The 24,816-nt window shown below is 43.3% G+C and overlaps 1 protein-coding gene across 1 annotated transcript in view; it reads left to right on the top strand.

The window, feature by feature from the left end:
• Positions 1-1,307: 1,307 nt before the first annotated feature.
• The window catches only part of RBP4 (retinol binding protein 4), a 106,049-nt gene continuing 82,540 nt past the window's right edge, over positions 1,308-24,816 (top strand). Inside the window, exons 1-2 of the mRNA XM_078773900.1 lie at positions 1,308-1,432; positions 3,527-3,650. Of these exons, the coding sequence (XP_078630026.1) occupies positions 1,416-1,432; positions 3,527-3,650 (141 nt within the window). The 5' untranslated portion in view covers positions 1,308-1,415. The remainder of the gene's footprint in view (positions 1,433-3,526; positions 3,651-24,816) is intronic.

Here is a 24,816-nt window from a genome sequence, read left to right as displayed (position 1 = left end):
ACAATTGATAGCAACAAAGTATATTGTAAAAACCGTACACATTGAGAATACAAAGCGACACCCCTTGTGTTAGACACGTTAATACTCAGCATAAACTGGGACCCATATTGTCGAGCCTTCTCTAATGGAGCCGCCATCAAAATAACAGCGACTGCAAAAACATGACTGAGCATAAATAAGAAATTATTTTTCGGCCCGGCGACGACAATCACCTCTAGTTTATCGTCACTCTCGCATCCATCCCCAAGCTCTGCTGCAAGCACCACACCATCCATGGCGGTTTAAAATGGGGCCAAATGGGGCATTTGCTCCCACCCCTGATCTTTATGAGGCCAAAAAAATTTAGTGAATACATTTTTTTTTTATGTCCGACAAACGGATATAGCTGTCTGGACATGGTCCACACTTGGTAAACTGTTCTGTTCTACTATTATAACGTGGTATGAGGAAGCTAATTGGTGAGGTATGTCACGGTAGAGGGTGGAGTCATCAGCAAATACAGTGCCTTCAGAAAGTATTGTCGCGTCACCGACGATTGAGATCGCCTGGTGACGGATAGCAGAATCTGTTTTAACTCCGAGGCGGCTCCCCAATATATGGTGGTTAATTTACATGCACGGGATGAAAGGATGCGATGCGTTTATCGGAACGAAAAATACACGGGTTTATTCCCGAACCCACAAAACATGCAAACAAGACAGTATATTCAAAAATAATGATTTAATAAAAATAAATCATGGAATAAAAATGAAATGTGAGGTAAACTAAAATTCTCTACTTCGAGAATCCTCCACACACTGACTAAAATACACACAGGGGAAAGATAAAATAAAATCCCTTCAGCCGGCACACTTAGCTCGTCCCAACGAGTTATTTTGATGAGGCCGTGAAGCGAGCAATGAAGACGGCCCTCTTACGCTCTCAAACTCTGTCTGAAACGTCAAGAGCCCATGGCACGCTCTGCTGTGGTATTAATAATCATAAAGATAATAAATAACAGGACCCCATGGCGTCTCCCAAAGGGGGAACTTCTGGTGTTCAAGACTTCTTTATCCATTACTCTTGTATTAATCCAGACCCTTAATGGTGATCAATTCATAATATTTTGAGAACATGTCCAAACTGGGAGCATTGAGCATTTTAACTGAGAATCTTCACACGGTAAGGGATACTATGTCCATTTGCTTTGAAAAGAGAAAGGAAGGTCCATTGTGGGTGCAGAGGATCCCAACAAACATTGCTTCCTTTATCAGCATTGCCTTGCAAACAGATTTCTATGGATATCTTCCCGGCCACAGTCTGTTGTTAATCAGATTGTGTGTCCTCTTCGCCAATCACATGGGTCGAGGAGGCGGGCAGTTAAAAACATATTTAATGGACAATCTGCTGGCCATTTTTTTTAAACAGAGCTCTGCATGACAGGGAGTCCAAGGTAAGGAAGGACGCCTGCGCTTTTGCATTGTAATGGAAAGTAAAATTGTAACTTTTTGTTGTTGTCTGGTAGAGTATCAACAAGTTATCATATAAACTTTGTGGAAGGCGAGAGCAGTCTCATATCAAGGAGGGTCAACAGTAGAGGCCGGGAAAGAAAACAGGGATTGATGTGTCATGGCTATAGAGTATAGAAAAAACAACAACTGGATGACAGGTTCACAGACTAAGCCAGATTTGGGACTACATATTTATTATGTGTGCACTGTGGGTTGATGGAGAGGGGGGCTTGGGGTGGGAGTGAACTAAATTGATAAAAAGAAGAGTATTAATGACGATTATACAAGCGAGAGAGAGAGCGAGGAGGATTGTGGAGTGGGGAATAAAGGTAGAGGAGTTTGAGGGGATCATATGAAAGAGAGGGGCAGATAAGGAGCAGAAAGGAAAGGGGGAGCGAGAAGGGGGTGAAAATTCTGCCATATTTGCACATCCAAAATTTTACCGTTTAGTCATTGACACACACCCAACCTGTCCACCAAGTTACGTCCCAATCCGTCCATAACTTTTCGAGATATCGTGCTACATATCGGTTTTAGTCCAATCACTCTGTTCAATCCGACTCCTCCCTCCAGGTCTTTAAAACAGCTGTTCACCACCATCTCTTATCTTCCCCCATCCAAAACTTTGATCTTTTCTACCCCCGCTAATTCACCCCAGATCCACTTTTTTTGAAATACCTACTTCTTTCCTGGAAGTCCTAGCAGTGTCCATGTGTCTTATACCTCTCCCACCTCCACCCCCCTTCCCACGCTTCCCCCCCAAGCCCTCTCCCTCCCACAGATCTCCCGATGTCCCTGCTCTCAAATGTTGTACTTGTGTGCTTCCCCCTCTCTCCCCATCTTGTCTCCCGCTCCCTTTATTTCGTCTCATGTGTCGGTTTTTTTTTTGTAGTTAATGTTAGCTCTTACACGAGCCTCGATCTTATATCCCCAAAAAAATAAATATATATATCACAATGGTGAAGAAACAGTTAAAAATTCTCTGATCTGGATTTGCATTCGAATCTTCACCAAAATTGATTCAAGTCTTCCTCATCACATACCGTGAAATGGGGTGAATAGGGACACAAACGGAAAAAAGTTCGGAAATTTTTTTCGCTGAAAATTGATAACCATACTGATTTGTTGATATTTGGGTTGAAAGTGTTCTCTTGTTTTTTAAAAAGCAACTTATAGTCCCTATTAACCCCATATATGGGTTAAATAGGAATAAATAGGATTTTTATGGCTGTCCCTATTCACCCCCGTTTTACGGATGAATAGGGACGGTCACTGATACAAAAAAATAATAATCAAGAAATACGGACAGTTTGGAGAAACTTTTTATTCCATATTTTTTTTCATTGGCACCGTGGTTTATATTATGGGTGCATATTATGTGCATCCATCGGAGCGATCAATTTAGCAATAAGTTGGAAACTCAGGATTGTTTCTTAATTATAATTTTTTAGTTCCCCCCAAACCCCCCCCCCCCCCCCCCCACCTAAAAGACGTGTATGCAGTATATCTCACCGCTCCCACTCCTTTTCACCTTCTTTCCCTCCCCCTCTGCCGACCTCCCCAACCTCCTCCCCCTCTTTTCCCTCCCTTCTCCCCCTCCATCCCTAATAATGGAATTTAACAATTATGTTTCGGCTGGGATGGAGTGAGGAGTATGGGCGTATATACGTGTTCCATGACATTTTCATATTTACATATTTAACAGACAAAATGGATACGTCAAAAAGTGTACATTGTTGTCGAATGATGAACTAGTCTTGCTAGTGAAGCCTGGTGTCGATCTAAGTCGGCGGACAGGTAAAAAAAAAAAAAAAAAGGACAATGCATGAAATCAACAGGACGTCCATTGTGGTTACGCTAACCGTCGTGGAAGCCGCAGACGTTTCGGTTTAACCCCACCACCGGAAGTACGGTAAAGAAAGTTTTTATACATTAATGTCACCATGAAATCATTCCATTGCTCGTTAACGCACTGTGGTTCATATCTGGAGTGCTTTGCTAATGCAATCTTTGACTTGTGCTTGTTTATTGAACAGAATGGCAGGCCCAGAGTGGCACGCAGCAGTTTCCATCCTGTTGATGTGTGCAACGCTAGGACCTTGTACCAATAACTGCATCATTGATAACACCACTGCCAAAGCAGACTTCGACAAAGCAAAGGTCAGCTTATCTACAGCCAGAGGCATTTTTCCTGGCATTGTAAAACACATATTTTTAAGGCGAGCCCATCAGGCAGAGCCGTCTAGAACAGTGTATGTATGTATGTATGTATGTATGTATGTATGTATATATGTATGTATGCATATATGTATGTATGTATATATGTATGTATGTATATATTGTTACGGACGCGGTTAAAGATGTTATATTTGCCGAGCGGAGGCTCCGCGACCGAACAGTTATTCCCCTAACTAAAACCCGATTTACCCCAAACTTTGGCCGGATCGCGCCACCGCTATTCAATCGGGAAACCTCTAAAGCGACCGAACGAGAATGAAGAAGAAGAAGAAGTACGGAGGAATAACAGAATTTATTAAGTATTTTCACAAGCCAAAGCAACGAGAGCAGTCGTTTATATACAGAAAATGGAAGGAGCAGACACACAGTGAAATCATTAGCTTATCTATTCAAGCTTAATTAATAAACCCCAGGACAACATTAAAGACAGACGGACGATCACACTTACATGGGGAAATGCAGGCAGGAAGGAATGGCTTGGAGATGGGTGGCTTTTAGAGGCAAGGAAGGTTCAGCGGGTGCTGGGCACGGTCGGGCCAGAAGGCACCGCCGTCAAGAAGCCGAGCTTTGGTCCCAAACTGCGCGGGCGAAGTTCCTTTCTCCGTACTGCCTCGTGCGCTCCTTGCGTTGCCCCGGTCTGTTTCTCCTGCAGCGCGGCACGTCTCATGGCAGCTCGGTCACACCTGCTTGTCTCCAGCGCATCTCCTGGACCCAGAACTCATCCCTCCTCTCAGCTCATCTCAACTCCTTTTGGGAGCATACAGCAGCGGGTTATATAGGCCCCGCCCTTCACCCTTTTCGAACCTTCCCCAAACGTTCTCTCTCCGCCCCCTCAAGCCAAACCCCTCGTCCTGGGTTGGATGAGCAGGGCCGACTTACTCCTCCCCTCTATGACGAGGTGGAGACCCCGCCTTTCTTCTTCGGCGTTACCTCGTGCGTAATGGAGTCAACTGCTGCAAAGTGGACGGCAGATGAAAACGCAGCAAAGTGCAAACCTGGCACTTGGAAGCTGCCATGGGGCGTCGGAGGGCCTACTCTTATTTAATTCGGTGCAATGAAGAGTCAAACTAGTGGGAAACACATCCTTAGCCTACACAGAGAATAAGGGACTAACTATTTAAAAGGATATATCGTGTCCTGTGTGTAGGTTTATGGAATTAACTAAGAGGACGAGCTGCCACCATTCTTTACATTACGAGGGTGTTACACACAACAAAACCATACTTTTCACATTCGTTACACGTTCTCAAAATTGTTACACTTCTCAAATCCGTTACACTTCTCAAATCCGTTACACTTCTCAAATCCGTTACAATATGTATGTATGTATATATGTATGTATGTATGTATGTATGTATGTATGTATGTGTGTATGTATGTATGTATGTATGTATGTATGTATATATGTATGTATGTATATATAGATATTTATGTATGTATATGTATGTATGTATGTATGTATGTATGTATGCATGTATGTATGCATGTATGTATGTATGCATGTATGTATGTATGTGTGTATGTATGTATGTATGCATGTATGTATGCATGTGTGTATGTATGTATGCATGTATGTATGTATGCATGTATGAATGTATGCATGTGTGTATGTATGTATGTATGCATGTATGTATGCATGTATGCATGTGTGTATGTATGCATGTATGTATGTGTGTATGCATGTATGTATGTATGTATGCATGTATATATGATATGTATGCATGTATATATGTATGCATGTATCATTACGGCGGCTGACTCTCCACGCACCGCCATTTTGATTTATATGCCGTTCATGCCGAACATATCGTCGGACCTGTCATATATCACAATCGCCATGCTCTACCTTTACGTTTTCATTCAGTGTGAAACTCAAACAAACCGATTGTTAAAATGACCATCAAATATCGAAAGCATCGACTTTATGTCTCTTCCAACAATACCGTAGTATAGGCCTCAGCCCTCAGGTGTTTATGACTCACCGTCCGCTTCAGACAATTTCAACCCAGGTTTCTTAATACAGTGGTATTAATACAGTGGTAGTAAATATAACCATAACATTTTAATCCCAATGTCGTGAATGGAAAGTTGATGGATTGAAGTGGTGTAAAAGCGGAAGCAAGGAATTCACCTCGGTTTTTAAAAAATAATATAATTTTCATAATAATAATGTAACGTTATTATTATAGTAAATCTAATCGTAACACTAATCCCTTTGTAGTTATTCCAACGTTACTGGAGGTTAAATATATATCTTATATATATTAAAGTAGCGGAAGGTTTGTGTCCAGCCGTCATGCTACGTCATTACGTATATGATGTCATTACGGCTTAAACACCCGCTCACTTTGAGAGCGGCAGAAAAGGTCATTCCCCTTTGGGGTATATAGATTACAGTCTCTCTATGGTCGGGTCTCAAGAACATTTGATCTGTGTTCATTTACGAAGTTTCTTGTGGAGAGATAACCAAGTGGTTTAAGCATTCGAGCAAGCACTCCATTCAAAACCATTAAGGAATGGCTGGCTTAGCAAGCGCTAGCTAGGTGCTTTGTAAATGAGCACACCTCAACCTTTGTGGGGTATATAGATTACAGTAGATCTTCGCTCAGTTCTGTAAGTAAAACTTACCTCATGGATGTCGGGATTCCTCCAAATTTCTTTGTTTAATGTTATAAACAGCATTAACGACTGTTGAAAAAGCCAAACGTGTGTTTGTGGTTTATAATATTTTACAAGCCCGGCTACGCCACTGTTAGACTTTTGGTCTTATTTTCTTTACCTTGTCAAAAACAGCTTTCCAGAGATGTTGCAAAAAGTGAACGGTTACCGATTTGGTCATGAGTAAATATTAAAATTGTTACTTATTGGTGTAAAACTCTTACCATTTTCAATGTGTTAGCTCTTTCCACGAGCTTCGACTTAGTAAACAAAAATTAACTAGAAAGAGCAATCAGAGATTGCAGACCCTCACCAAGACGTGTTTTCAGTGGTTGGACCTTTTGATTTTTTTTTAAATTGTCATTGGTTTCAGTGGTCTCCATTTTTCTATGCAGCGCTTTCCGAGATATAGAGGTGCAAAGTTTTTCGGTTTTTCCAAGATGGCGGCCATACCATGTGACCTATGACATCATAATTATCCGATGACAGTTATGTGACCTATGACAGTTGTACCTATGGTCAAAAGTTTCTGTCAATCGGACCAACAGTTGCAGAGAAAATCATATTTATTCTGTGTGGCCAGACAAACAGACAATCAGATAGACAGAGAAACAGACAAATGAAAAATCATTCATACAGCGGCAAAATAGAACAAAGCATAATGGCACTCAGTAGAGCATCCTTTTGACCTCAAAGCGGCTTCAAGTCAAAACTTCAAGAAAATCCTATTCAAACTTCAAGTCAATCGGATGAAAATTGAGGATTTTCGAAATTTGAAGAAAGTGGTTGACCTTGGGCCAATGGTGACCTTTTGACCTCAAAAATATTTTTGGATTTGGACCACAAACTTAGTAGTTTGGACCACGTAGTTCGACCCATAATTGGTGGTTGAATTCAGTGACATGATATGCAAATTGCCTCCAAATTTTAAGTTAATAGGATGAAAATTGACAATTTTAGAAATTTGGCCTATGTTGACCTCAGAAATAGTTGGTGGTTAAATTCAGTTTGCTGATATGAAAATCCCATTGAAATTTCAAGTCAATCGGATGAAAATTGAGGATTCTAGAAATTTGTAAAAAAGGTGGTTTACCTTTGGCCTATGTTGACCTTGTGAACGATGTTGATCTCAAAAATAGTTGGTGGTTGAATTCAGTTCGCTGATATGAAAATCCTATTCAAACTTCAAGTCAATCGGATGAAAATTGAGGATTTTCGAAATTTGAAGAAAGTGGTTGACCTTTGGCTGATGGTGACCTTTTGACCTCAAAAATATTTTTGGATTTGGAGCACGAACTTAGTAGTTTGGACCACGTAATTCGACCACGAACAAAAAAAAAAATTTGGACCACGAACTCCAACATTTGGTGAAGTTTCGTGAAGATCGGTTTAAAATTGTGACCTGTAGGCAAGTATAAGTGAGCGTACAGACAAACACACTCACAAACCAGAGTACTATACTTGTCAAAACACAAGACCAAAAGTCTAACAGCGGCGAACAAGACCGGGCTTGTAATATATTATAAACCACAAAACACACATGGTTAGGTTTTTTAACAGTCGCTAATGCTGTTAGTAACATTAAACAAATAAATTTGGAGGAATCCCGACATCCGTGAGGTGAGTTTTACTTACAGAACTGAGCGAAGATCTACTGTAATCTATATACCCCACAAGGGTTGGAGGTGTGCTCATTTACCAAGCAGCTAGCTAGCGCTTGCCAAGCCAGGCGTTCCTTAAGGGTTTTGAATGGAGTGCTTGCTCGAATGCTTAAACCACTTGGCGATCTCTCCACAAGAAACTTGGTAAATGAACACAGACCCAATGTTCTTGAGACCCCACCATAGAACAACTGTAATCTATATACCCCAAAGATGAATGACCCTTCCTGCAGCTCCTGTAGTGAGTGGGTTTAGGCCTACCAGTAAATTAAAATGTTGGTCGGTGGAGTCAGCCGTCATAATGACATCATAGACGTAATGACGTGACGAACAAAAAACTGCCGCTACTTTAATTTGTAGAAAATGATATATTTTAACTTCCAGTGCGTTTGCAGTCACGACGAAAGGATTAGTGTTACGATTAGATTTACTATAATATTAACGTTACATTAATTATCATTACCAGCAAAGGTACCCGCCCTGCGGGCGGGGCTTCAATTTGAAGGCCCAAATGAAAAGGTAAAATATCAGAAATTGAAGGCTTTTTATTTTCAACGATTCATATAAACATCCGTTAAATCATATCACACGCAAATCATCAAAATCTAAACAGTATCTTTAGAATTTCAATAAAAGCCACATCACTGTTCATATCGGTAAATATTATTCCATCGGGTTTCAAATCGTGATCGCGATCTGTTAGCGTATTCACCGCCCAAATAGCTATGTGGAATTCTCTCATGTAGAGATTAAATGTCGTTTGAACTTTGGCCGAGGTCATTATTTACTTTTAATGATGTTTATATTGGTTTTGGGTCGTCCTTTCCGCATATCTCGTGGGATTGTGAGTTGGAGAGATGGTCGTGATGGCGGGGAGGGGGTTGGAATTCTCTCAAGCAGGGATTCAACCCGTGTCCTTATAAAAGGTCTTTGTCCGAGGTCACCGAGTCCGATCGGTGCAGCTGTGCAGCGATCGGTGCAGCCGTTTGTGCGGAACAGGAGATACCCGTGCTATGCACGGGTTGGAGTCCAGAAGCAAACAGGCAATACAGATACGGCGAATGCTAAAGCATGAAACCAATAAATTCCACATTCCTGTAGCACCTTCAGTCGCACGTCAGACATGGACAGCAAGCTCGTGAAGGACTTCCATGAAAAACGTTCCCGTTCACAAACAAACGGGTACGTTCACGTATAGAAACATCGATAGTGGGACCGTGGCGAATCTGCATATGGTGATGGCAAAATATCAGAAATTGAAGGCTTTTTTATTTTAAACGACTCATATAAACATCGGTTGAATCATATCACACGCAAATCATCAAAATCTAAACAGTATCTTTAGAATTTCAATAAAAGCCACATCACTGTTCATATCGGTAAATATTATTCCATCATGTTTCAAATCGTGATCGATACGCCATGATCGTGATGATCATGATGATCGTGATCGTGAATCGTGGTCGATAATGGTGTTCACAATCGCTATGTCGTATGTACTCCCGATACGTGTTTCCTTCAGTCGAAATGGGTTAGAATTCTCTCAAGCAGGGATTCAACCCGTGTTCTTATAAAAGGTCTTTGTCCGGGGTAACCGAGTTCGATCGGTGCAGCTTTGCAGCGATCGGTGCAGCCGTTTGTGTGGCACCCGGGAAAACAACATCGTCACAATGAGAACAATGAACGGTATGCGAACGCGAATGTTATGTGGGAGTCCAAACCTGAGAATGCTGGAGACTAAAGCTGAAATTGGGAAAACAATATAGCCTATTTTACTCCTGGAGATGCCAAGATTATCCACCCAAAATATCGTTGAGATTTGTTCAGCAGTTTTTACGGTACCTTCGAACAGACAGACAGACAGACAGACAGATGGACATTTGGTGAATTATTATCATTATTTCGAAAATGATATTACCATTAAAAAAACTGAGGCTAATTCCTTACTTCTGCGATTATTAATATTAGTGCCGAACACCGCTCATCATTGATCATGAACCATACACCGCTTCAATCCATTACCTCTCCATTTACGACATTGGGATTAAAGTGTGACGGTTATATTTACTACATTATTATTATTACGAAAACGATACGACTGAAACGATACACGACTGTATTAGGAAACCTGGGCTTAATTTGTCCGAATAGGTCCGAAGGTGAGGCATGCGGCCTAAACTTAAAGCCTATACATACCTTTGGCCTATGTTGACCTTTTGACCCCAAAAACAATAGGCTTTGTTGCTTTTGACCAACTCTACCATTTGGTGAACTCTACCATTTGGTGAACTCTACCTTTTGACCAACTCTACCCCCTCCCCCCCCCCACCCCCCCAAGAAAAAAATGAAGACTAAAATAGCATGAAGACTAAAATTTACGATCTTGATCAAAGCTCGGGTCAACAGGATGAAAAGTGACGTTTTCTCAGATGAAAATTGATGATTTTGGAAGTTTGACCTGCAGTTGACCTTTGACCTTTTGACCTCAAAAATAGTTGGTTTCCCAATTTATTGACGCGATATGCAAATGCTGTTCAATTTTCAAGTCAATTGGATGCAAATTGATGGGTTTTTAGATGAAAATTGATGATTTTGGAAGTTTGACCTCGAGTTGACCTTTGACCTTTTGACCTAAAAATAGTATGTTTCCCAATTTATTGACTCAATATGCAAAGGCTGTTCAATTTTCAAGTCAATCGGGTGAGAATTGATGGCTTTTTAGATGAAAATGGATGATTTTGAAAATTTGATCTTGAGTTGACCTTTGACCTTTTGACATCAAAAATAGTTCATTTCCCAATTTAGTGACAATATACAAATGCTATTCAATTTTCAAGTCCATCGGATTTAAAATGGCGATTTTAGAAATTTGACCTCCAGATGACCTTTGACCTTTGACCACAAAACGAATAGGCTTCTCAATTGGGACAACCGATACAACTTCGTGAAGTTTCGTGACGATCGGTTTAGAATTGTGACCAGTAGGCCGGTGACAAACAAACAGACAAACAAACAGACAGCCAGACAGACAGAACCACAAACGCAACCGACCAATATATTTGAAAAATCTTCGATTTTGCAAGTAACAAACAAACAGACAAACAGACAGACAGACAGAACCACAAACGCAACCAACCAATATACTTGAAAAATCTTCGATTTTGCAAGTAACAAACAGACAGGGGTTGATGACAGATCAAACCCTGTCCCTTCGGTTGCGGAGGTGAAAATACAAAGATAGGACAATTTTAGGCAACATTGACCTTTTGACCTCAAATGCAATAGGCTTCAGTGACCCAATATGCAAACCCTGCTCAAATTTGAAGTCAATCTGAAGGAAATTGACGACTTTGTGACGACCTTTTCACCTTGTTGATAGAATAGCTTACACTTCATGAATATATGAATGAATGATCGTTTTAAGGCCATTTTTCCCCCACTAGAGTGGGGGTTAGCCTTGCGGGCCCCATGACAACCATGGTTCCCTTTTTGAGGCAATGTTTTTATGGTCGGATGCCCTTCCTGACGCCAACCCTTAGTCGCCTCTTACGATGTGCAGGGATATGGTGTACCTATTGTAAATCGGGGCACACACCGGCACATTCATCCCAGCAAGCTGGAACTCAATTTGCCGACCTCGGAAGGATGACAGGCTGAGTCAACCCCCCTGGCGTTATTTCATCGATGACCGGGATTCGAACTCAGGATTCTAGGATCCCAAGCCTGTGCCCTAACCGCTAAGCCAACACCAGGCAACCGCTAAGCCAATACTTCATGAATTGGGTCATGTTGGGTCACTGACATATTAATATGACTGACATATTGATATTTTATGCAACCTTGACCTTTGACCTTTTCATATAAAAGAAAACAATAATCGGATTCTAACTTTTGATTGGTGAACCATTTCAGTGACCGGTTATGCAAATTCTTAAAATTTCAGGTCATTTGGAAGAAAATTGGAAAAGTCATGCGATGTTGACCTTTGACCTATTGACCAAATTATTTATTTGTCTTCTCCATATTCTCATAATAAAGCTTTGTTGAAAATGATAAAAGCTCAAATGGTAAAAAAAAAAGTTTCAACCCGGACAAATAGACAGACACACAGAAGTAATTACAAAACCCCGTCTCCCGCTACATGGGGGACGGGCTAATAAAGAACAACCATAAGTTCATGATGCACCACAGACCGCACTCTTATGAAACAGTGGGGTAAGCAGGTGAGGACTTCACTATGGCGTGATGAGTGGTGCGCTGGGCGATAGTGAAGTTCGGGAACAGGAATGATGGATGCAGGAGCAAATCAGTCGAAGCGCAGGATTGTGAGGCGGCGTCGTCCACGTCTCCAGAGAGCAGTCCTCCTTGAGAAATGACAAACCAATGCAGGAGGCAAAAAGAGACAGAAATCAAGAGAATCAGAGAATGATGTTCTTTGTTCAATGGGTTTCATGCGCATGTCCAGCCCCCAGCTCTCGTAGACTCTGTATTTTTCCACACACAGTTTCTGGATGGCAGGTCCTCTGGCCCACCCTCCACACTCTGGATCTGCGGGGTGGCCCCAATAAAAAAAAGTTATATCCTGTATTATGGGGCTCCACATCGCACCCTGCTGCAATATCTTGTGGTGCACCAGCTAAACAGTTCATGATGGCTGTTTGAAGTAAAAAAGTGCTCCTGTTGTGTCTTTTTGTGGCCTCAGCAAGTCCTCACCTGGCCCCACCTGCTAACAACAGGTTTTTACGCATACAATCTAACCCGAAATGTATACTGTCTAATGTCTATAAATTACATACACTGCCTCCTCAGCGTCACTTGTAACAAAACGACTTACTCTGACAGGTCCCTAATACATGGCAATCAAACCTACTCGAAACCCACGGTCCATGTTACACTTACTACAGTCTAGCTATGGACCTCTCCGCCCCCTTTCCACATAACAATATACACATGGAAAAAAAGTCAAGCACACCTACAACATAGTACAATGAGAAAAAATATTGAATCAAATTCAAAATGAATCCTCCATGCACAGGCTGTATTTTCCATTCATTACTATACCAAGTCAAAGTTGAACACTTGGCATCTACAGAAAGGAAGTTGAACACCTAGCATCTACAGATAGGAAGTTGAACACCTAGCATCTAAAAAACACTTTCACCTGGTCAAAGTAACAATATTGTTGCATGCTTACATTAGTGGATTGTGTTGCTATGGCCTGTAGAAAACCTGAAGCTCAAATATGACAAATTATTGGGATGAACAATGCTGGGATGTCCTGCAGGGAAACTGGAGGTCAACTTGACTTCCATAGGAAAGTTATCAGCAGATTGGTCTGCAAACATCAACAAACAAATGATGTTGATGATAAACCTCACTCTGGCCAAACCAGGGTGACATCTATCAGAGAATATGCAACTCTGATCAGAATTGGCATACATATTCCATTTTATCAAGCTTGTCAGACATATCCCTTTGCCACAAGGACATTGTTGCGGCATGAATGGAATGGTTATCTATGAGAACTGTCCGGAACCCACTTTGTGCTGCATGACATGCCGGACCCCACCATTCTCATGCAGATACTGACTTCTTGCAAAATAATACAATCACAACTTTGTCCTGGCCAGCAAGGAGTCCTGAATTAAATCCATGAAGTAGGCTTGAGACATACTTTTTATACATGGTCTAGGCCTGCGGAAGAGCTAGAACACAGAACATGTCAGGAAATAACATAACAAAGGGAACAACAGGAGAAAAAGGAAACATCAACAGCAAGGCAGAGGGGGAAGGTAGATGGAGACAGACAAACAAGAGACTGGTAACGATGAGGGTTAGAGGAAAACGCAAGAGGTGGACAAGATGGTTACAAAAGCAAAATCTTTGGGAGGGGTGGAGTTGGTTTAACGGGTGGAGAAGAGATCATGGTTTTGGATGGGGGATGACCTGAGATGGTGGTGAGCAGCTGTCTTGAAGACCCGGAGTGAAGAATGACATCGAAGAGAGTGTGGAAGGTGGTTCCACAGGTGGGAAAAGAGAGGAATAAATGAGTGGAGGTGAGCAGTGGTTCTGGATTTAGGCTGCTTCACTAAGAGGGGGTTGTTGGTGAACCGCGTGTCTAACAGATACTTGGGGGGTGTCCAACAGATACTTGGTGGGGTGTGGGGGGACAGAGCAGGGAGAGGGCAGAGGGTGCAATACCATAAATGAGGTGGAAGAAGACAGAGAAACAACTGACCTGTCAGTGATGGCGAAGTGATAGGCCGATGGACTCGGCTTCATCGCGAGAGATTCCATCGATTTTGAAAGCATTGGTTTTCATGGCTTCAAGCTGAGCAAGGCAGGCCACAGGGGAGCCAGTCCAGAGGGGTGAGCAGTACTCCATCAAGCTGTGGATGAAAGCCTTGTCGGTGGATAGGAGTTCAGCTGTGCCAAGGAAGGACTTTGTATGATGGAGGATGCCCAGCTGGTGTCTGGCTTTGGAGGCCAATTTTGAAATGTGGCTTGCCCAAGAGAGATCATGACTGACAGTGGGACCCAAGAGTTTGAGTGACTGAACCTCTTTGAGATGGTAGTTGAGAAAGTATATGGGTTGGTTTGCTGAATGGTCCTTTTGGAGAGAGAAAGAGAGAGAGAGAGAGGAGAGAGAGAGAGAGAGAGAGAGAGAGAGAGAGAGAGAGAGAGAGAGAGAGAGAGAGAGAGAGAGAGAGAGAGAGAGAGAGAGAAAGAGAGAGAGAAGAAAGAGAGAGAGAAAGAGAGTGAGAAAGAGAGAGAAAGAGAGAGAGAGAGAAAGAGAGAAAGAGAGAGAAATAGAGAGAAAGAGAGAGAGAGAGAAAGAGACTTTTGTATCTTTTTATTATAAAAGTATAAAACCATTCCACAAAGCAGTGTTAAACCAAGCAACGAGTTCAAAGAAACATTGTATAAGGATCATAAACACACCAAAAAAGAACAAAGGATATTCAAAAGAAGTCAGCAAGTATAAAAATTTTACCAACCAAAGGTGAGGACACAAACAGAAACCACAAACAATTTTAAAATTTTAAAGGAAATGCTCACACAAGAACTATGAACACATCAAGAGCAAATTAAGCGTTTGATTAAATAAAGTGAAAAATTGAGAAAGGGAAAGAGAGGGGGGGAGAGAGAGAAGGGGAGAGAGAGAGGGGGGAGAGAGGGAGGGGGAGAGAGAGAGAGAGGGAGAGAGAGAGAGAGAGACTTTTTTTTTCTTTCTTTTCTTTTTTTCCTTTTTTTTTTATTGGTGATCCCAATGCGATCCAAATGGACAGACCAGGAGACAAACCTCGCACAACCAGTAGCCGGGAGCGACAGAGCATCCGTGTCCTTCCCAACCGTGTTCCTTTCTGAATGCACCATGTAACACGTCACCATGTTCACTGCTGGAAGAATGTTTGTGAACGCATTACATCATAACACTTTTCAGATATGTTTTCCTTGATGAACTTGGGGACTTGTGAGCCACTCCAGAGGTGTTGAAAAAAGGCCGATCGTAATGGGCAGGTGCTCCATCTTGGAGGTGCTCCATCTTGGAGGTGCGCCATCTTGCAGGCACGCAATGTTGCAGGTTATTCATCTTGCAGGTCATCCATCTTGCAGGTGCCCCATCTTGTAGGTTCTCCATCTTACAGATGCTCCATTTGTATGAAGCTTTGGAGTTGCAAGCTTTCTGGGGCTACAGCGGTGATCAGTTCACTCATTTACCCCCGGGTCGAGCTGTAACCCCCCCCCCCCCCCCCCCCACAAATTTGGAGAGAGAGAGGGGGAGAGAGAGAGAGAGAGAGAGAGAGAGAGGGAGAGAGAGAAACATTCGACATTTGTCCCCGTTTGTTGCCAGGAAAACATTGTTCACAGTGAAAACCCAAAAAACAATTCAAGGCGATGGCTGTACAAGTTTAAAATGGGAGACAAGATAAATCATAAATTCATTGCAAGAGAACCATCAGCCAGTTGACATAAGGATGCCTTGACACACCACCGTTGTGAGAACACTGTGCAATCATTCGATTGAAACTCAAGATTTACACGCGATGTGACGAAGGCTTTAAAGAGGTGAACAGCATCATCAGCAGAATTACAGGCATTTTGCATCCTGTGTTTTCTCGACAAGTATATGGCAAGTTTTGCTTCAGAAGACAAATAGTTGGCTAAAAGGCACTCATCTTTACACAGGCGGGAAGTGGTGAAACCGAAGATAAAAACACTATGCGTAAAAATTAGGCCAAGCCCCCGGACCACACGCGATAAAACTGTAAAAAGGGGTGCCAACCGAGGACAATCAACAAAAATGTGAGAAATGGTTTCCGTCGCACCGCAAAACGGACATAATTCCGTGTTATCGGAACATATGCGATGCGATAAAACATTTGATGGTAAAATGTAGTGCGCCAGCCGCCATTGTAAGTCTCCGGAGCGCTTGGCGATGGGGGCCTTGTACATAGTAAGCCAATTGATGGTGGTGAAAGGAGTGGTCCGGAACATTCTCCCCCAGTGCGCTTGCGGTTCTGCGGGTCTATCATGAACAAGGGTTAAAACACACAAAGCATAAACACAAGATTTCTCCATCAAATGAAAAGAGGTGAAGCCCTGAAAATGAAGTAGAAGTCTAGGAAAGAGAAATTCGGATAAAGAAGGGCTAGCTTCCGCCTGTGGGGCCCATTTTAGCCCAGTTCCCTTGAAAAAACGCAGGATCACAGAAAAGATCCTTCCTATGACTCGAATGGATCGAACTCCGGTGGCTACAGCAATGTCAGCAGCTGGCTTCCATTTGTAAGGAAAAGGGGTTCTGAGATGTTTAACCTTGATGCATCCAACGTCGATAAACTTTTGCATAAAAGCACGGTTACTGCAGACCCCTTCAAATATGGGGTTTAGAAAGATGGGCTCGTTTAAAAACAGCTCAAGAGAATAGTTCCTGTTGTCACGGCGAACAGGAACCGCTTGCCATGCCTTCAGCATACTCCTATAGAATAGAGGGACTGGTGTTACATCAACTTTCGTGGTGTCTATAAGGAACAGTTCTTGGTCGTAGTTGAGTTTCCCTGCTTGCTGAAGCAGGCAGTGAGCCGACGCTTTCCACGAGACGTCGGGTGTACAGCAGCCTACGAAGTGAAAGGAGGCGAAAAGCCATCACTTTGCTAGAAACAGCAATCAGTCCATGTCCTCCTTGAGCAGCAGGCAGGCTGAGCACACCAGGTCGAAGCCAGTGCTTACCTCCCCCAAAAAAGTCGATAAAAGTAGCTTGTAGCTTTTTGAGAACGAGATCTGGGGGCTGCAGTGCCATTAAAACATGCCAAAGCATTGATGCCGCAAGATTATTTATAACAAGGGTTCGGCCTCGATAAGAAAGTTGACAAAGTAAACCCCTCCATTTCAGCAACCGTCTCTCAGTTTTGATTATAAGAGACTCCCAGTTTTTTAAAATGAAGTTTCCAGGGCCAAGAAAAACACCGAGATAAAGGATTCCATCCCTTGTCCATTCAAGTTGTTCGGGCAGAGTTGGAGGAATGGCTCCATTTTGTGGACCAAGGTAAAGAGCACTGCTCTTCTTCCAATTGACCTTTGCAGAGCTTGCCAAACTAAATTCATGGACACATTGGACCAAGGCTGAGACATCTTCATCCGAATGAACGATTACGCAAAGATCGTCCGCATAAGCGATCACCTTAACTGGGTGCGCCGTTGGTTGCGGAAGGAAACCGAGAAGACGTGCACGCAAGCGAACAAGCAAAGGTTCAAGTGCGAGGGAGTACAGGAGGCCAGACAAAGGACATCCTTGGCGAATGCCTCTACTGGCCGGGAAAGGTGGACATAAAATATTGTTAACCTTGAGTAGACTAAAGATATTATTATACAGTAACTGTACGTGAGAGATAAAATTTTCTGGAAACCCAAACCCACGTAAAACCGAAAAAAGATAAAAGTGATCAATGGTGTCAAAGGCCTTTTCTTGGTCTAAAAAAACCAAACCAACATTTCTTTGTTTAAGATCACAGATATCAATTAAATCACGCACGATAAAAATACTGTCATGTATTGTCCTTTTCGGAACACAGTAGCATTGATCGGGGTGTATGATGTCGCCAATCACGGGCCTGAGCCGGTTGGTAAGAGCCTTGGAGAAAACTTTGTAATCCGTACAAAGCAGTGAGATGGGACGCCAATTTTGCGGTTGCTGGAGGTCTCCTTTCTTTGGGACCAGGGCGAGTACCGCCCTACGACAGCTTAGCGGCAGTAAGCCTAATCGTAGGCTGTCAACCAAAACTTCGAGTAACTCTGGTCCCAGGAGGTCCCAGAAAGCTTTGTAAAATTCTGCAGGTATCCCATCCAAGCCAGAGGCCTTACCTGAAGGTAAGGTTTGTAAAGCAGCATGGAGTTCTTCCATGGTTAGCTCCTTGTTCAGTTGCAGGCACGCAGACTCCGACAAGGTGGGTAAGGAGGAAGTCAAGGATCCCGTGATCTCGTTATCGATTCCCTTAGCGCGATACAGGTCAGAGAAGTAGTTCTTGAGGGAATACCTGATGTCTTTTTGATCGTGCGTTATTCTTCCTTCCTTCGTCCTTACTGAAGTTATCTGCTGACCTCTCTTAGTTCGGACTTCCAGTGCAAAAAAGAACTTGGAGGAGGTATCCAAATGACGCAGGTTCTCCATTCGGAGGCGAATCAGCGCTCCTCTAGCTTGCTTTGCACATAGATCAGCAAGAAGAGCTTTTTTCTTCGCCAGCAGAGAGTTCGTTCTCTCAGTACTAGAAGCCAAGAGGTTGGATTGCAAGGATAATATTTCCTTGGCAATCAGGGATTGAAGGGCAGAGTTGTGTTGAGTACGATAAGCTCCATATTGTTGGCAAAACAATCTCATCTGTACTTTGGCATTGTCCCACCACTGCCCAAAGCGGGGGAAGGATGGTTTACGTTGGAGCAAGGCCCTCCAGAATGCATGAAATGCATCAACAAACATTTTTTCTTCCAAAAGGCTCACATTAAAGGTCCAGTAGGCAGCACCACGATTCCGAACTGGTAGGCAAGCACAAAGCGTAACCATGTGATGATCTGAGAAGCCACTCGGGACAATGTCCGCGCCACTCACGATATTCAGAAAAATACTGTTAATATAGAACCGGTCCAATCTTGCGAGCGAGAGGCGACTCTTTGAGCACCGACACCACGTATATTGGCGGACAGAAAGATTGCGGATTCTCCACACGTCAACAAGGGAGAACTTGGACAAGGATCTTAACAGAGGCACTGCGCTTGCTGGGTGAGGCTCCTCTCCATTACGAGGGCGTGTCACTCCGAGGGCGTGTCACAGTTTACCCGATTATACTCGAACGTTGGCCGAGTCGCGCTATGCTAAATCAATTATGGAAAGGACACAACGGCTGGATTAAATGACACGACACCAGGGGTACAGTTCTCAAGACCTCCGGAGGAGGTTATAATAGTTCGGAACGTTAGATTACAAGGACAAGAGAGACAGCATAGGAAGATAGGCACTTAATCACGGTCTTATAGTAACCCCGACAGACGACAGATAAACGGGACAAGACTGACTCACACGGGGATTGATGGCAAGGAAGGGCAGGTAGTCGAGGCTCAAGGTGCACCTTGGCGCAGGGGCAGAATCGACCCGGTCCGGTCCAGAGATGCGGGAGGTCTCGTCGCGCTGGAGGTGGCGTCTGTTTCTCCTTCGTGGCTGAGGCGCATCTGACGTCACCTCCGGTAAGTGGCTGCGTATATCCAGCGGAGAGTGACACGCCCTCGGCTCGCCCTCGGAGTGACACGCGTGTCGAGAGAGAAAGAGAGAGAGAGAGAGAGAGAGAGAGAGAGAGAGAGAGAGAGAAAGAGAGAGAAAGAGAGAGAGAGAGAAAGAGAGAGAGAGAGAGAGAGAGAGAGAGAGAGAGAGAGAAAGAGAGAGAGAGAGAGAGAGAAAGAGAGAGAGAGAGAGAAAGAGAGAGAAAGAGAGAGAAAGACTTTGACTTTTTAGTCCTTTTATTACAAAAATATAAAATATAAAAGTAACAATACACACGTTTTGCAATGAAATCACTAATGCCAAGAAAAAGAAAAAGAAGAAGCACCCAATGATCATCAAATAAGAAACAATCAGTATCTCACAACAGTATTCTAAATTCGTTTTCTTTAACCTCACAAAACCCACCAACACACCAAGTATCAACAAAGTTTTGAAAATTTCCGGCCTCGTTGGAAAGGGTAAATTCCAGTTTCAATCTTGCTGAGACTAATGCATTCAAACACAACATGATATTGCAGTGCTCTATCGGTTTGCCAGATAGTTTGTCTTTTCTTGTCAAATAAACAGCAAGTTTCGCAGTTGCTATTAGGAAACTAAACAGTTTAGATGCAGGATTCTGTTTAGGAGCAAAACCAAAGACGAAATTTCTCAAAGAAAAAGTAACATGCATTTCGTGTGCAATGTAATTCAACCAAAGAAACAAAGGAAATAATCGGATACAGTCTATGAATGCATGAAACAAGTCCTCATTGACTGTACAGAAGGGACAACAAACAGATACAGGAGAAAAATGTCTAATAAACATGTTGGAGGGAACAATCCAGTGGGCCAAACGCCACTGGAGATCACCTGTTCTTTTGGATGTGGGCTCACTATACATGGCTTCCCAGATAGGTTCGGAGGGGGGTCCTCCGGGTAACAATCCTTTCCATCGGGTAACTCCATTTAACGAAGGGTTCCCATTTAACAGCTTGAGGCACATCTTGTAGATGCCCTTGCTGTCCATTGTCTGGAAGAGCTTTGACCCATCGCTAACAGGGGGCAAATCGTTTTGAATGGGTTCAACAATCAATTTAGGCACTGTCGGCTCGTTTAGATCTTCTTCTGTACCTCGAGTCCAAGTTAGGCCAAGTTGCCGTCCCACCTGAATCATTTTCCTCAAAATTTTTGCAATCATCCTATGGGACCAAATCCCTGTCAGGTCGGCGATTTCACTTATGGATTTCCAACCATACCCTGAGTCATGTCGGAGATGCCGCACCTTCACGATACCAGCTGCTATAAAGTGTTGGCAAAAATCTCGACTCTTTGGAATGTCGGGAAAGAGAGGGTTATAGAACAAAGGCTCGTGTGCCAGCATTTTCGTTACATATGTGGCCGCCTGACGACTCACAGAAAGGCTCTGCCAGGCATTTAAGAGGCTTTGGTAAAAAGCAAGGAGAACCGATATGTCGACATGTTGGAGGTTCATTTGAAAAAGTTCAAACCCGTACCCGAGCCTACCCGCTCGCTGCAGTACAAGGCGTGCAGGGAGCCGGCCTGGCAGATGTTCCATGTAGAGGAGACGTTGAATGGACCGCAGCCGGAAGGCCATTAGGCGGGCTTTGATGTCGACGAGGTTGTGGCCACCCTCAGCCGAGGGGCGACATATCACATCGGGTCGTAGCCAGTGGTAGCCTCCCCAGAAGAAGTCCACCAGTTTGCCCTGGAGTGCTTTGAGTAGGGCCTCCGGCGGTTGCAGGCAGATGAACCTATGCCACAACATTGTGGCAACTAAGTTGTTGATCACTAGCACACGGCCCTTGAAGGACAAATGAGGTAAAACCCTTTTCCATCGGTTCAATCTTTCTCCCACTTGCTCAATTACCCCGTCCCAATTTCTCTGAGCATACTGTGGGGAACCAAGGAATATGCCCAAGTACTTAATTCCCTCACTTCCCCACAGCAACCCTGCGGGGAGGGATGGGGGCGGCTGTGGTACAGGCTGAAGAAGGTTGTGATAAAGGGAGGGTATCCATAACGTCTTGCTCTTGTTCCAATTGATTTTTAAAGAGGAGGCAGCGTGAAACTTTGATAGGCACTCAACAAGGATATCAATATCATCCTTATCGTTTACAAAGATGCAGACGTCATCCGCATAAGCACATAGGGTTAGCGGTGCACTCATGGGAGAAAGTGCTATTCCAGAAATCTTCTTTCTCAGTAGATTGAGAAAAGGCTCTAAAGAAAGAGCAAACAATAAACCAGAGACTGGGCACCCTTGCCGAACCCCTCTCCGAACCTTGATGGGGGGAGCCAGCACATTATTAATCTTAATTAAACTAAATACATCTGTGTATAGCAAGGAAATGTAGGAACGAAAGTTTGCTCCGAGGCCGCATGCCTGTAACACATGATGCATAAACTTATGGTCGATACTGTCAAATGCCTTTTCAAGATCAAGCGACATCATTCCAAAGTCTTCTTTAACACGGTTACCATCAATGAGATCTCTGATTAAAGAAATATTATCATGGATGGATCTTCCAGGAACACAGTAACTCTGTTCTGGCAGTACTAGATCGCCAATAACCTTTTTTAGTCGATTAGCTAGTACTTTTGAAAAAAGCTTGTAGTCCGTGCACAGCAGGGAGATCGGTCGCCAGTTCACCAAAAGTCGGGGATCTTCAGTTTTCGGGAGCAAGCACACTACGGCTCTTCTTAGACTCAGCGGCATTATACCAGTCTGTATAGAAGTGTCCAAAACATTCAGCAACTCAGGGCCTAAAAGGTACCAAAATGTCAGAAAGAATTCGGGAGGTAGACCGTCAATACCCGGAGCTTTCCCTGAATCCATGGCAGCAAGAGCACAGGTTAGCTCAAGGAGGGTGATTGGTAGGTCAAGCTCCAACCGTTGAGCCTCAGTTAGGGAGGGGAGGTGAGAGGTTAAATCCATCATTGTATCATTACAAACAGTCTGCTCCTCAAAAAGTTTTGTAAAGAATTCAATAATGTTTATTCTAACATCATCCTCGTTGACAACAACGTTGCCTCTTGAGTCCAAAACAGAAGAGATTAGCCGTGATGGCTTGCTTAAGGATTCTAAATGAAAGAAAGACTTGTTTGGGGTGTCTGATATTTTTACATTCTGTATTCTAAGTCTAATTAATGTACCGGCTGCTTTCTCTTGAACTAACTCCCTTAAAAGAGCTTTCTTTACAAGCAATAACCGGTAATTGGCGTCATTGTTTTCATGAGCCAATTTACTCTCCAATTGTAGAATATCCAATTCCAACCGGGCCATTGTAATGTGCTTGTCGTTTGTGCTGTGTGATTGGAAACATTGACAAAAAACCCGAATTTGAGATTTCATGTTATCCCACCATATGCTGGATGAAGAAAAGGAAGATTTCTTTGCTACTAGACTTGCCCAGAAAACACGAAAGGCTTCTTTAAACATACCATCTTCTAGAAGTCTAACATTAAACTTCCAATAAGCGCTCCTATTTGCGGGTTGAGGAAAGGAAAGGTTTAGGGTTACCATATGATGGTATGAAAACACGGAAGGAAAAAGATTTGAAGAAACCGCAGTATTTTTAAAGGGTACGTTGATGTACCATCTGTCAAGCCTTGCCAAGGATACTCGACTATTGGCGCATCGACACCAGGTGTACTGGGATGTGTTTGGGTGGTGCAACCGCCAAACATCAACGAAGCCCATTGTGCTAAAAAAATTGGATAAGTGTACATGGGACTCAGGATGGGGTTCGACAGAGTTTCTGTCAACCGATGGGTCGAAGGTGCAATTGAAATCACCTCCGACACACACACAATGATCAAAATCAACCGATCTTAAGTGATTTATCATTGAGGTGAAGAAGGACTTACGCTCTATGCTATCACTTGGTGCAGACACATTAAAAATGGTGTAATGGAAGTTATGGCTTACTAGTTTGAGAGAGCTAAGCCGACCATTTATTACGTCCTGAAAATGGCATGACTCACACACGAGGCCTGGCTTCAGCAAGAAGCCGATTCCAGCAGATGAAGCTGATAAATTGCTGAAATAGCATTGGCTCTTAAAAAGTTGATGCCAGTTATGTTCCACATTTGGTGTGATGTGAGTTTCTTGAAGTAAGATCACATCCACCTTTTTCCGTTGAAATGTGTTTTTTACTTGAACCTGGCGGAGGTGGCTAGCACCACCACCGTTAATATTTAAAGTTGCAAGTTTTATAGTTTTCATCCTGTATTGATGAAATCAGCCTGTGGCTGGGAACACTCTACACCTGCACGTGTGATGAATTTTCTTAACCTGTGGTATTGTGACTTATTCAGGTCAAATTGTTCAGGCGTTTTAATTATGGATTTTGCAGTGTTGATGAATGCAACCAAATCGTCAAAATAGTCTTTAATGACTATGTTACGCTGTCTGTACGTTTCGGCTAGAAACGACACGATGTGTTGGGGGGGGTATCTGTGACTGAGATGCTGATGACTGTGACAGCTCAGTCACTTCCACCTCGTCCTCAGACTCTGACAGGTCTGATAATGTCCCACCTGGATCTTGGGCCTTACTTGCAGCTCTCACGAGCTCCTCTGGATGCATCTCCTGAGATTTCGTTGGGTACTCTGGTACACACTCACGAGCAGACTGGTGCTTACTTTCTTTATGTGTGCTTTGGCAAATGGCTGCAGATCTCTGCGTAGCCGGGGTTACGATTTCTGTTTGTAAGACAGAGCAATTTGTTTGGTCACCAGTCCGCTCAGCTACTGGAGGGGGAACCGGTAGGGCTTCGCGTTCAGGCTCAAAAATGGCCGCATTGTTCGGATCAATGTAAGGCTTTATTCTCAGAGCCTGGGAAATCAGTAACATCCTCTTTTCCACTTTGGCGTTCGATATTTTCGTTTGCTGTAAACGTTTTGCCCTCTTTTGCAGAGACAGTGTCTCTGCCCAAGACAGCCTTCTTTATCGCACCATCGGGGCTATTTGTTAGTGGTGCTTTCCGTTTTTTGGTCA

The sequence above is a fragment of the Myxine glutinosa genome, chromosome 3 (assembly GCF_964187855.1).
Source record: "Myxine glutinosa chromosome 3, kmMyxGlut1.1, whole genome shotgun sequence".
NCBI classification, from domain to species: Eukaryota; Metazoa; Chordata; class Myxini; order Myxiniformes; family Myxinidae; genus Myxine; species Myxine glutinosa.
This window is presented reverse-complemented; position numbering and strand designations above follow the sequence as displayed.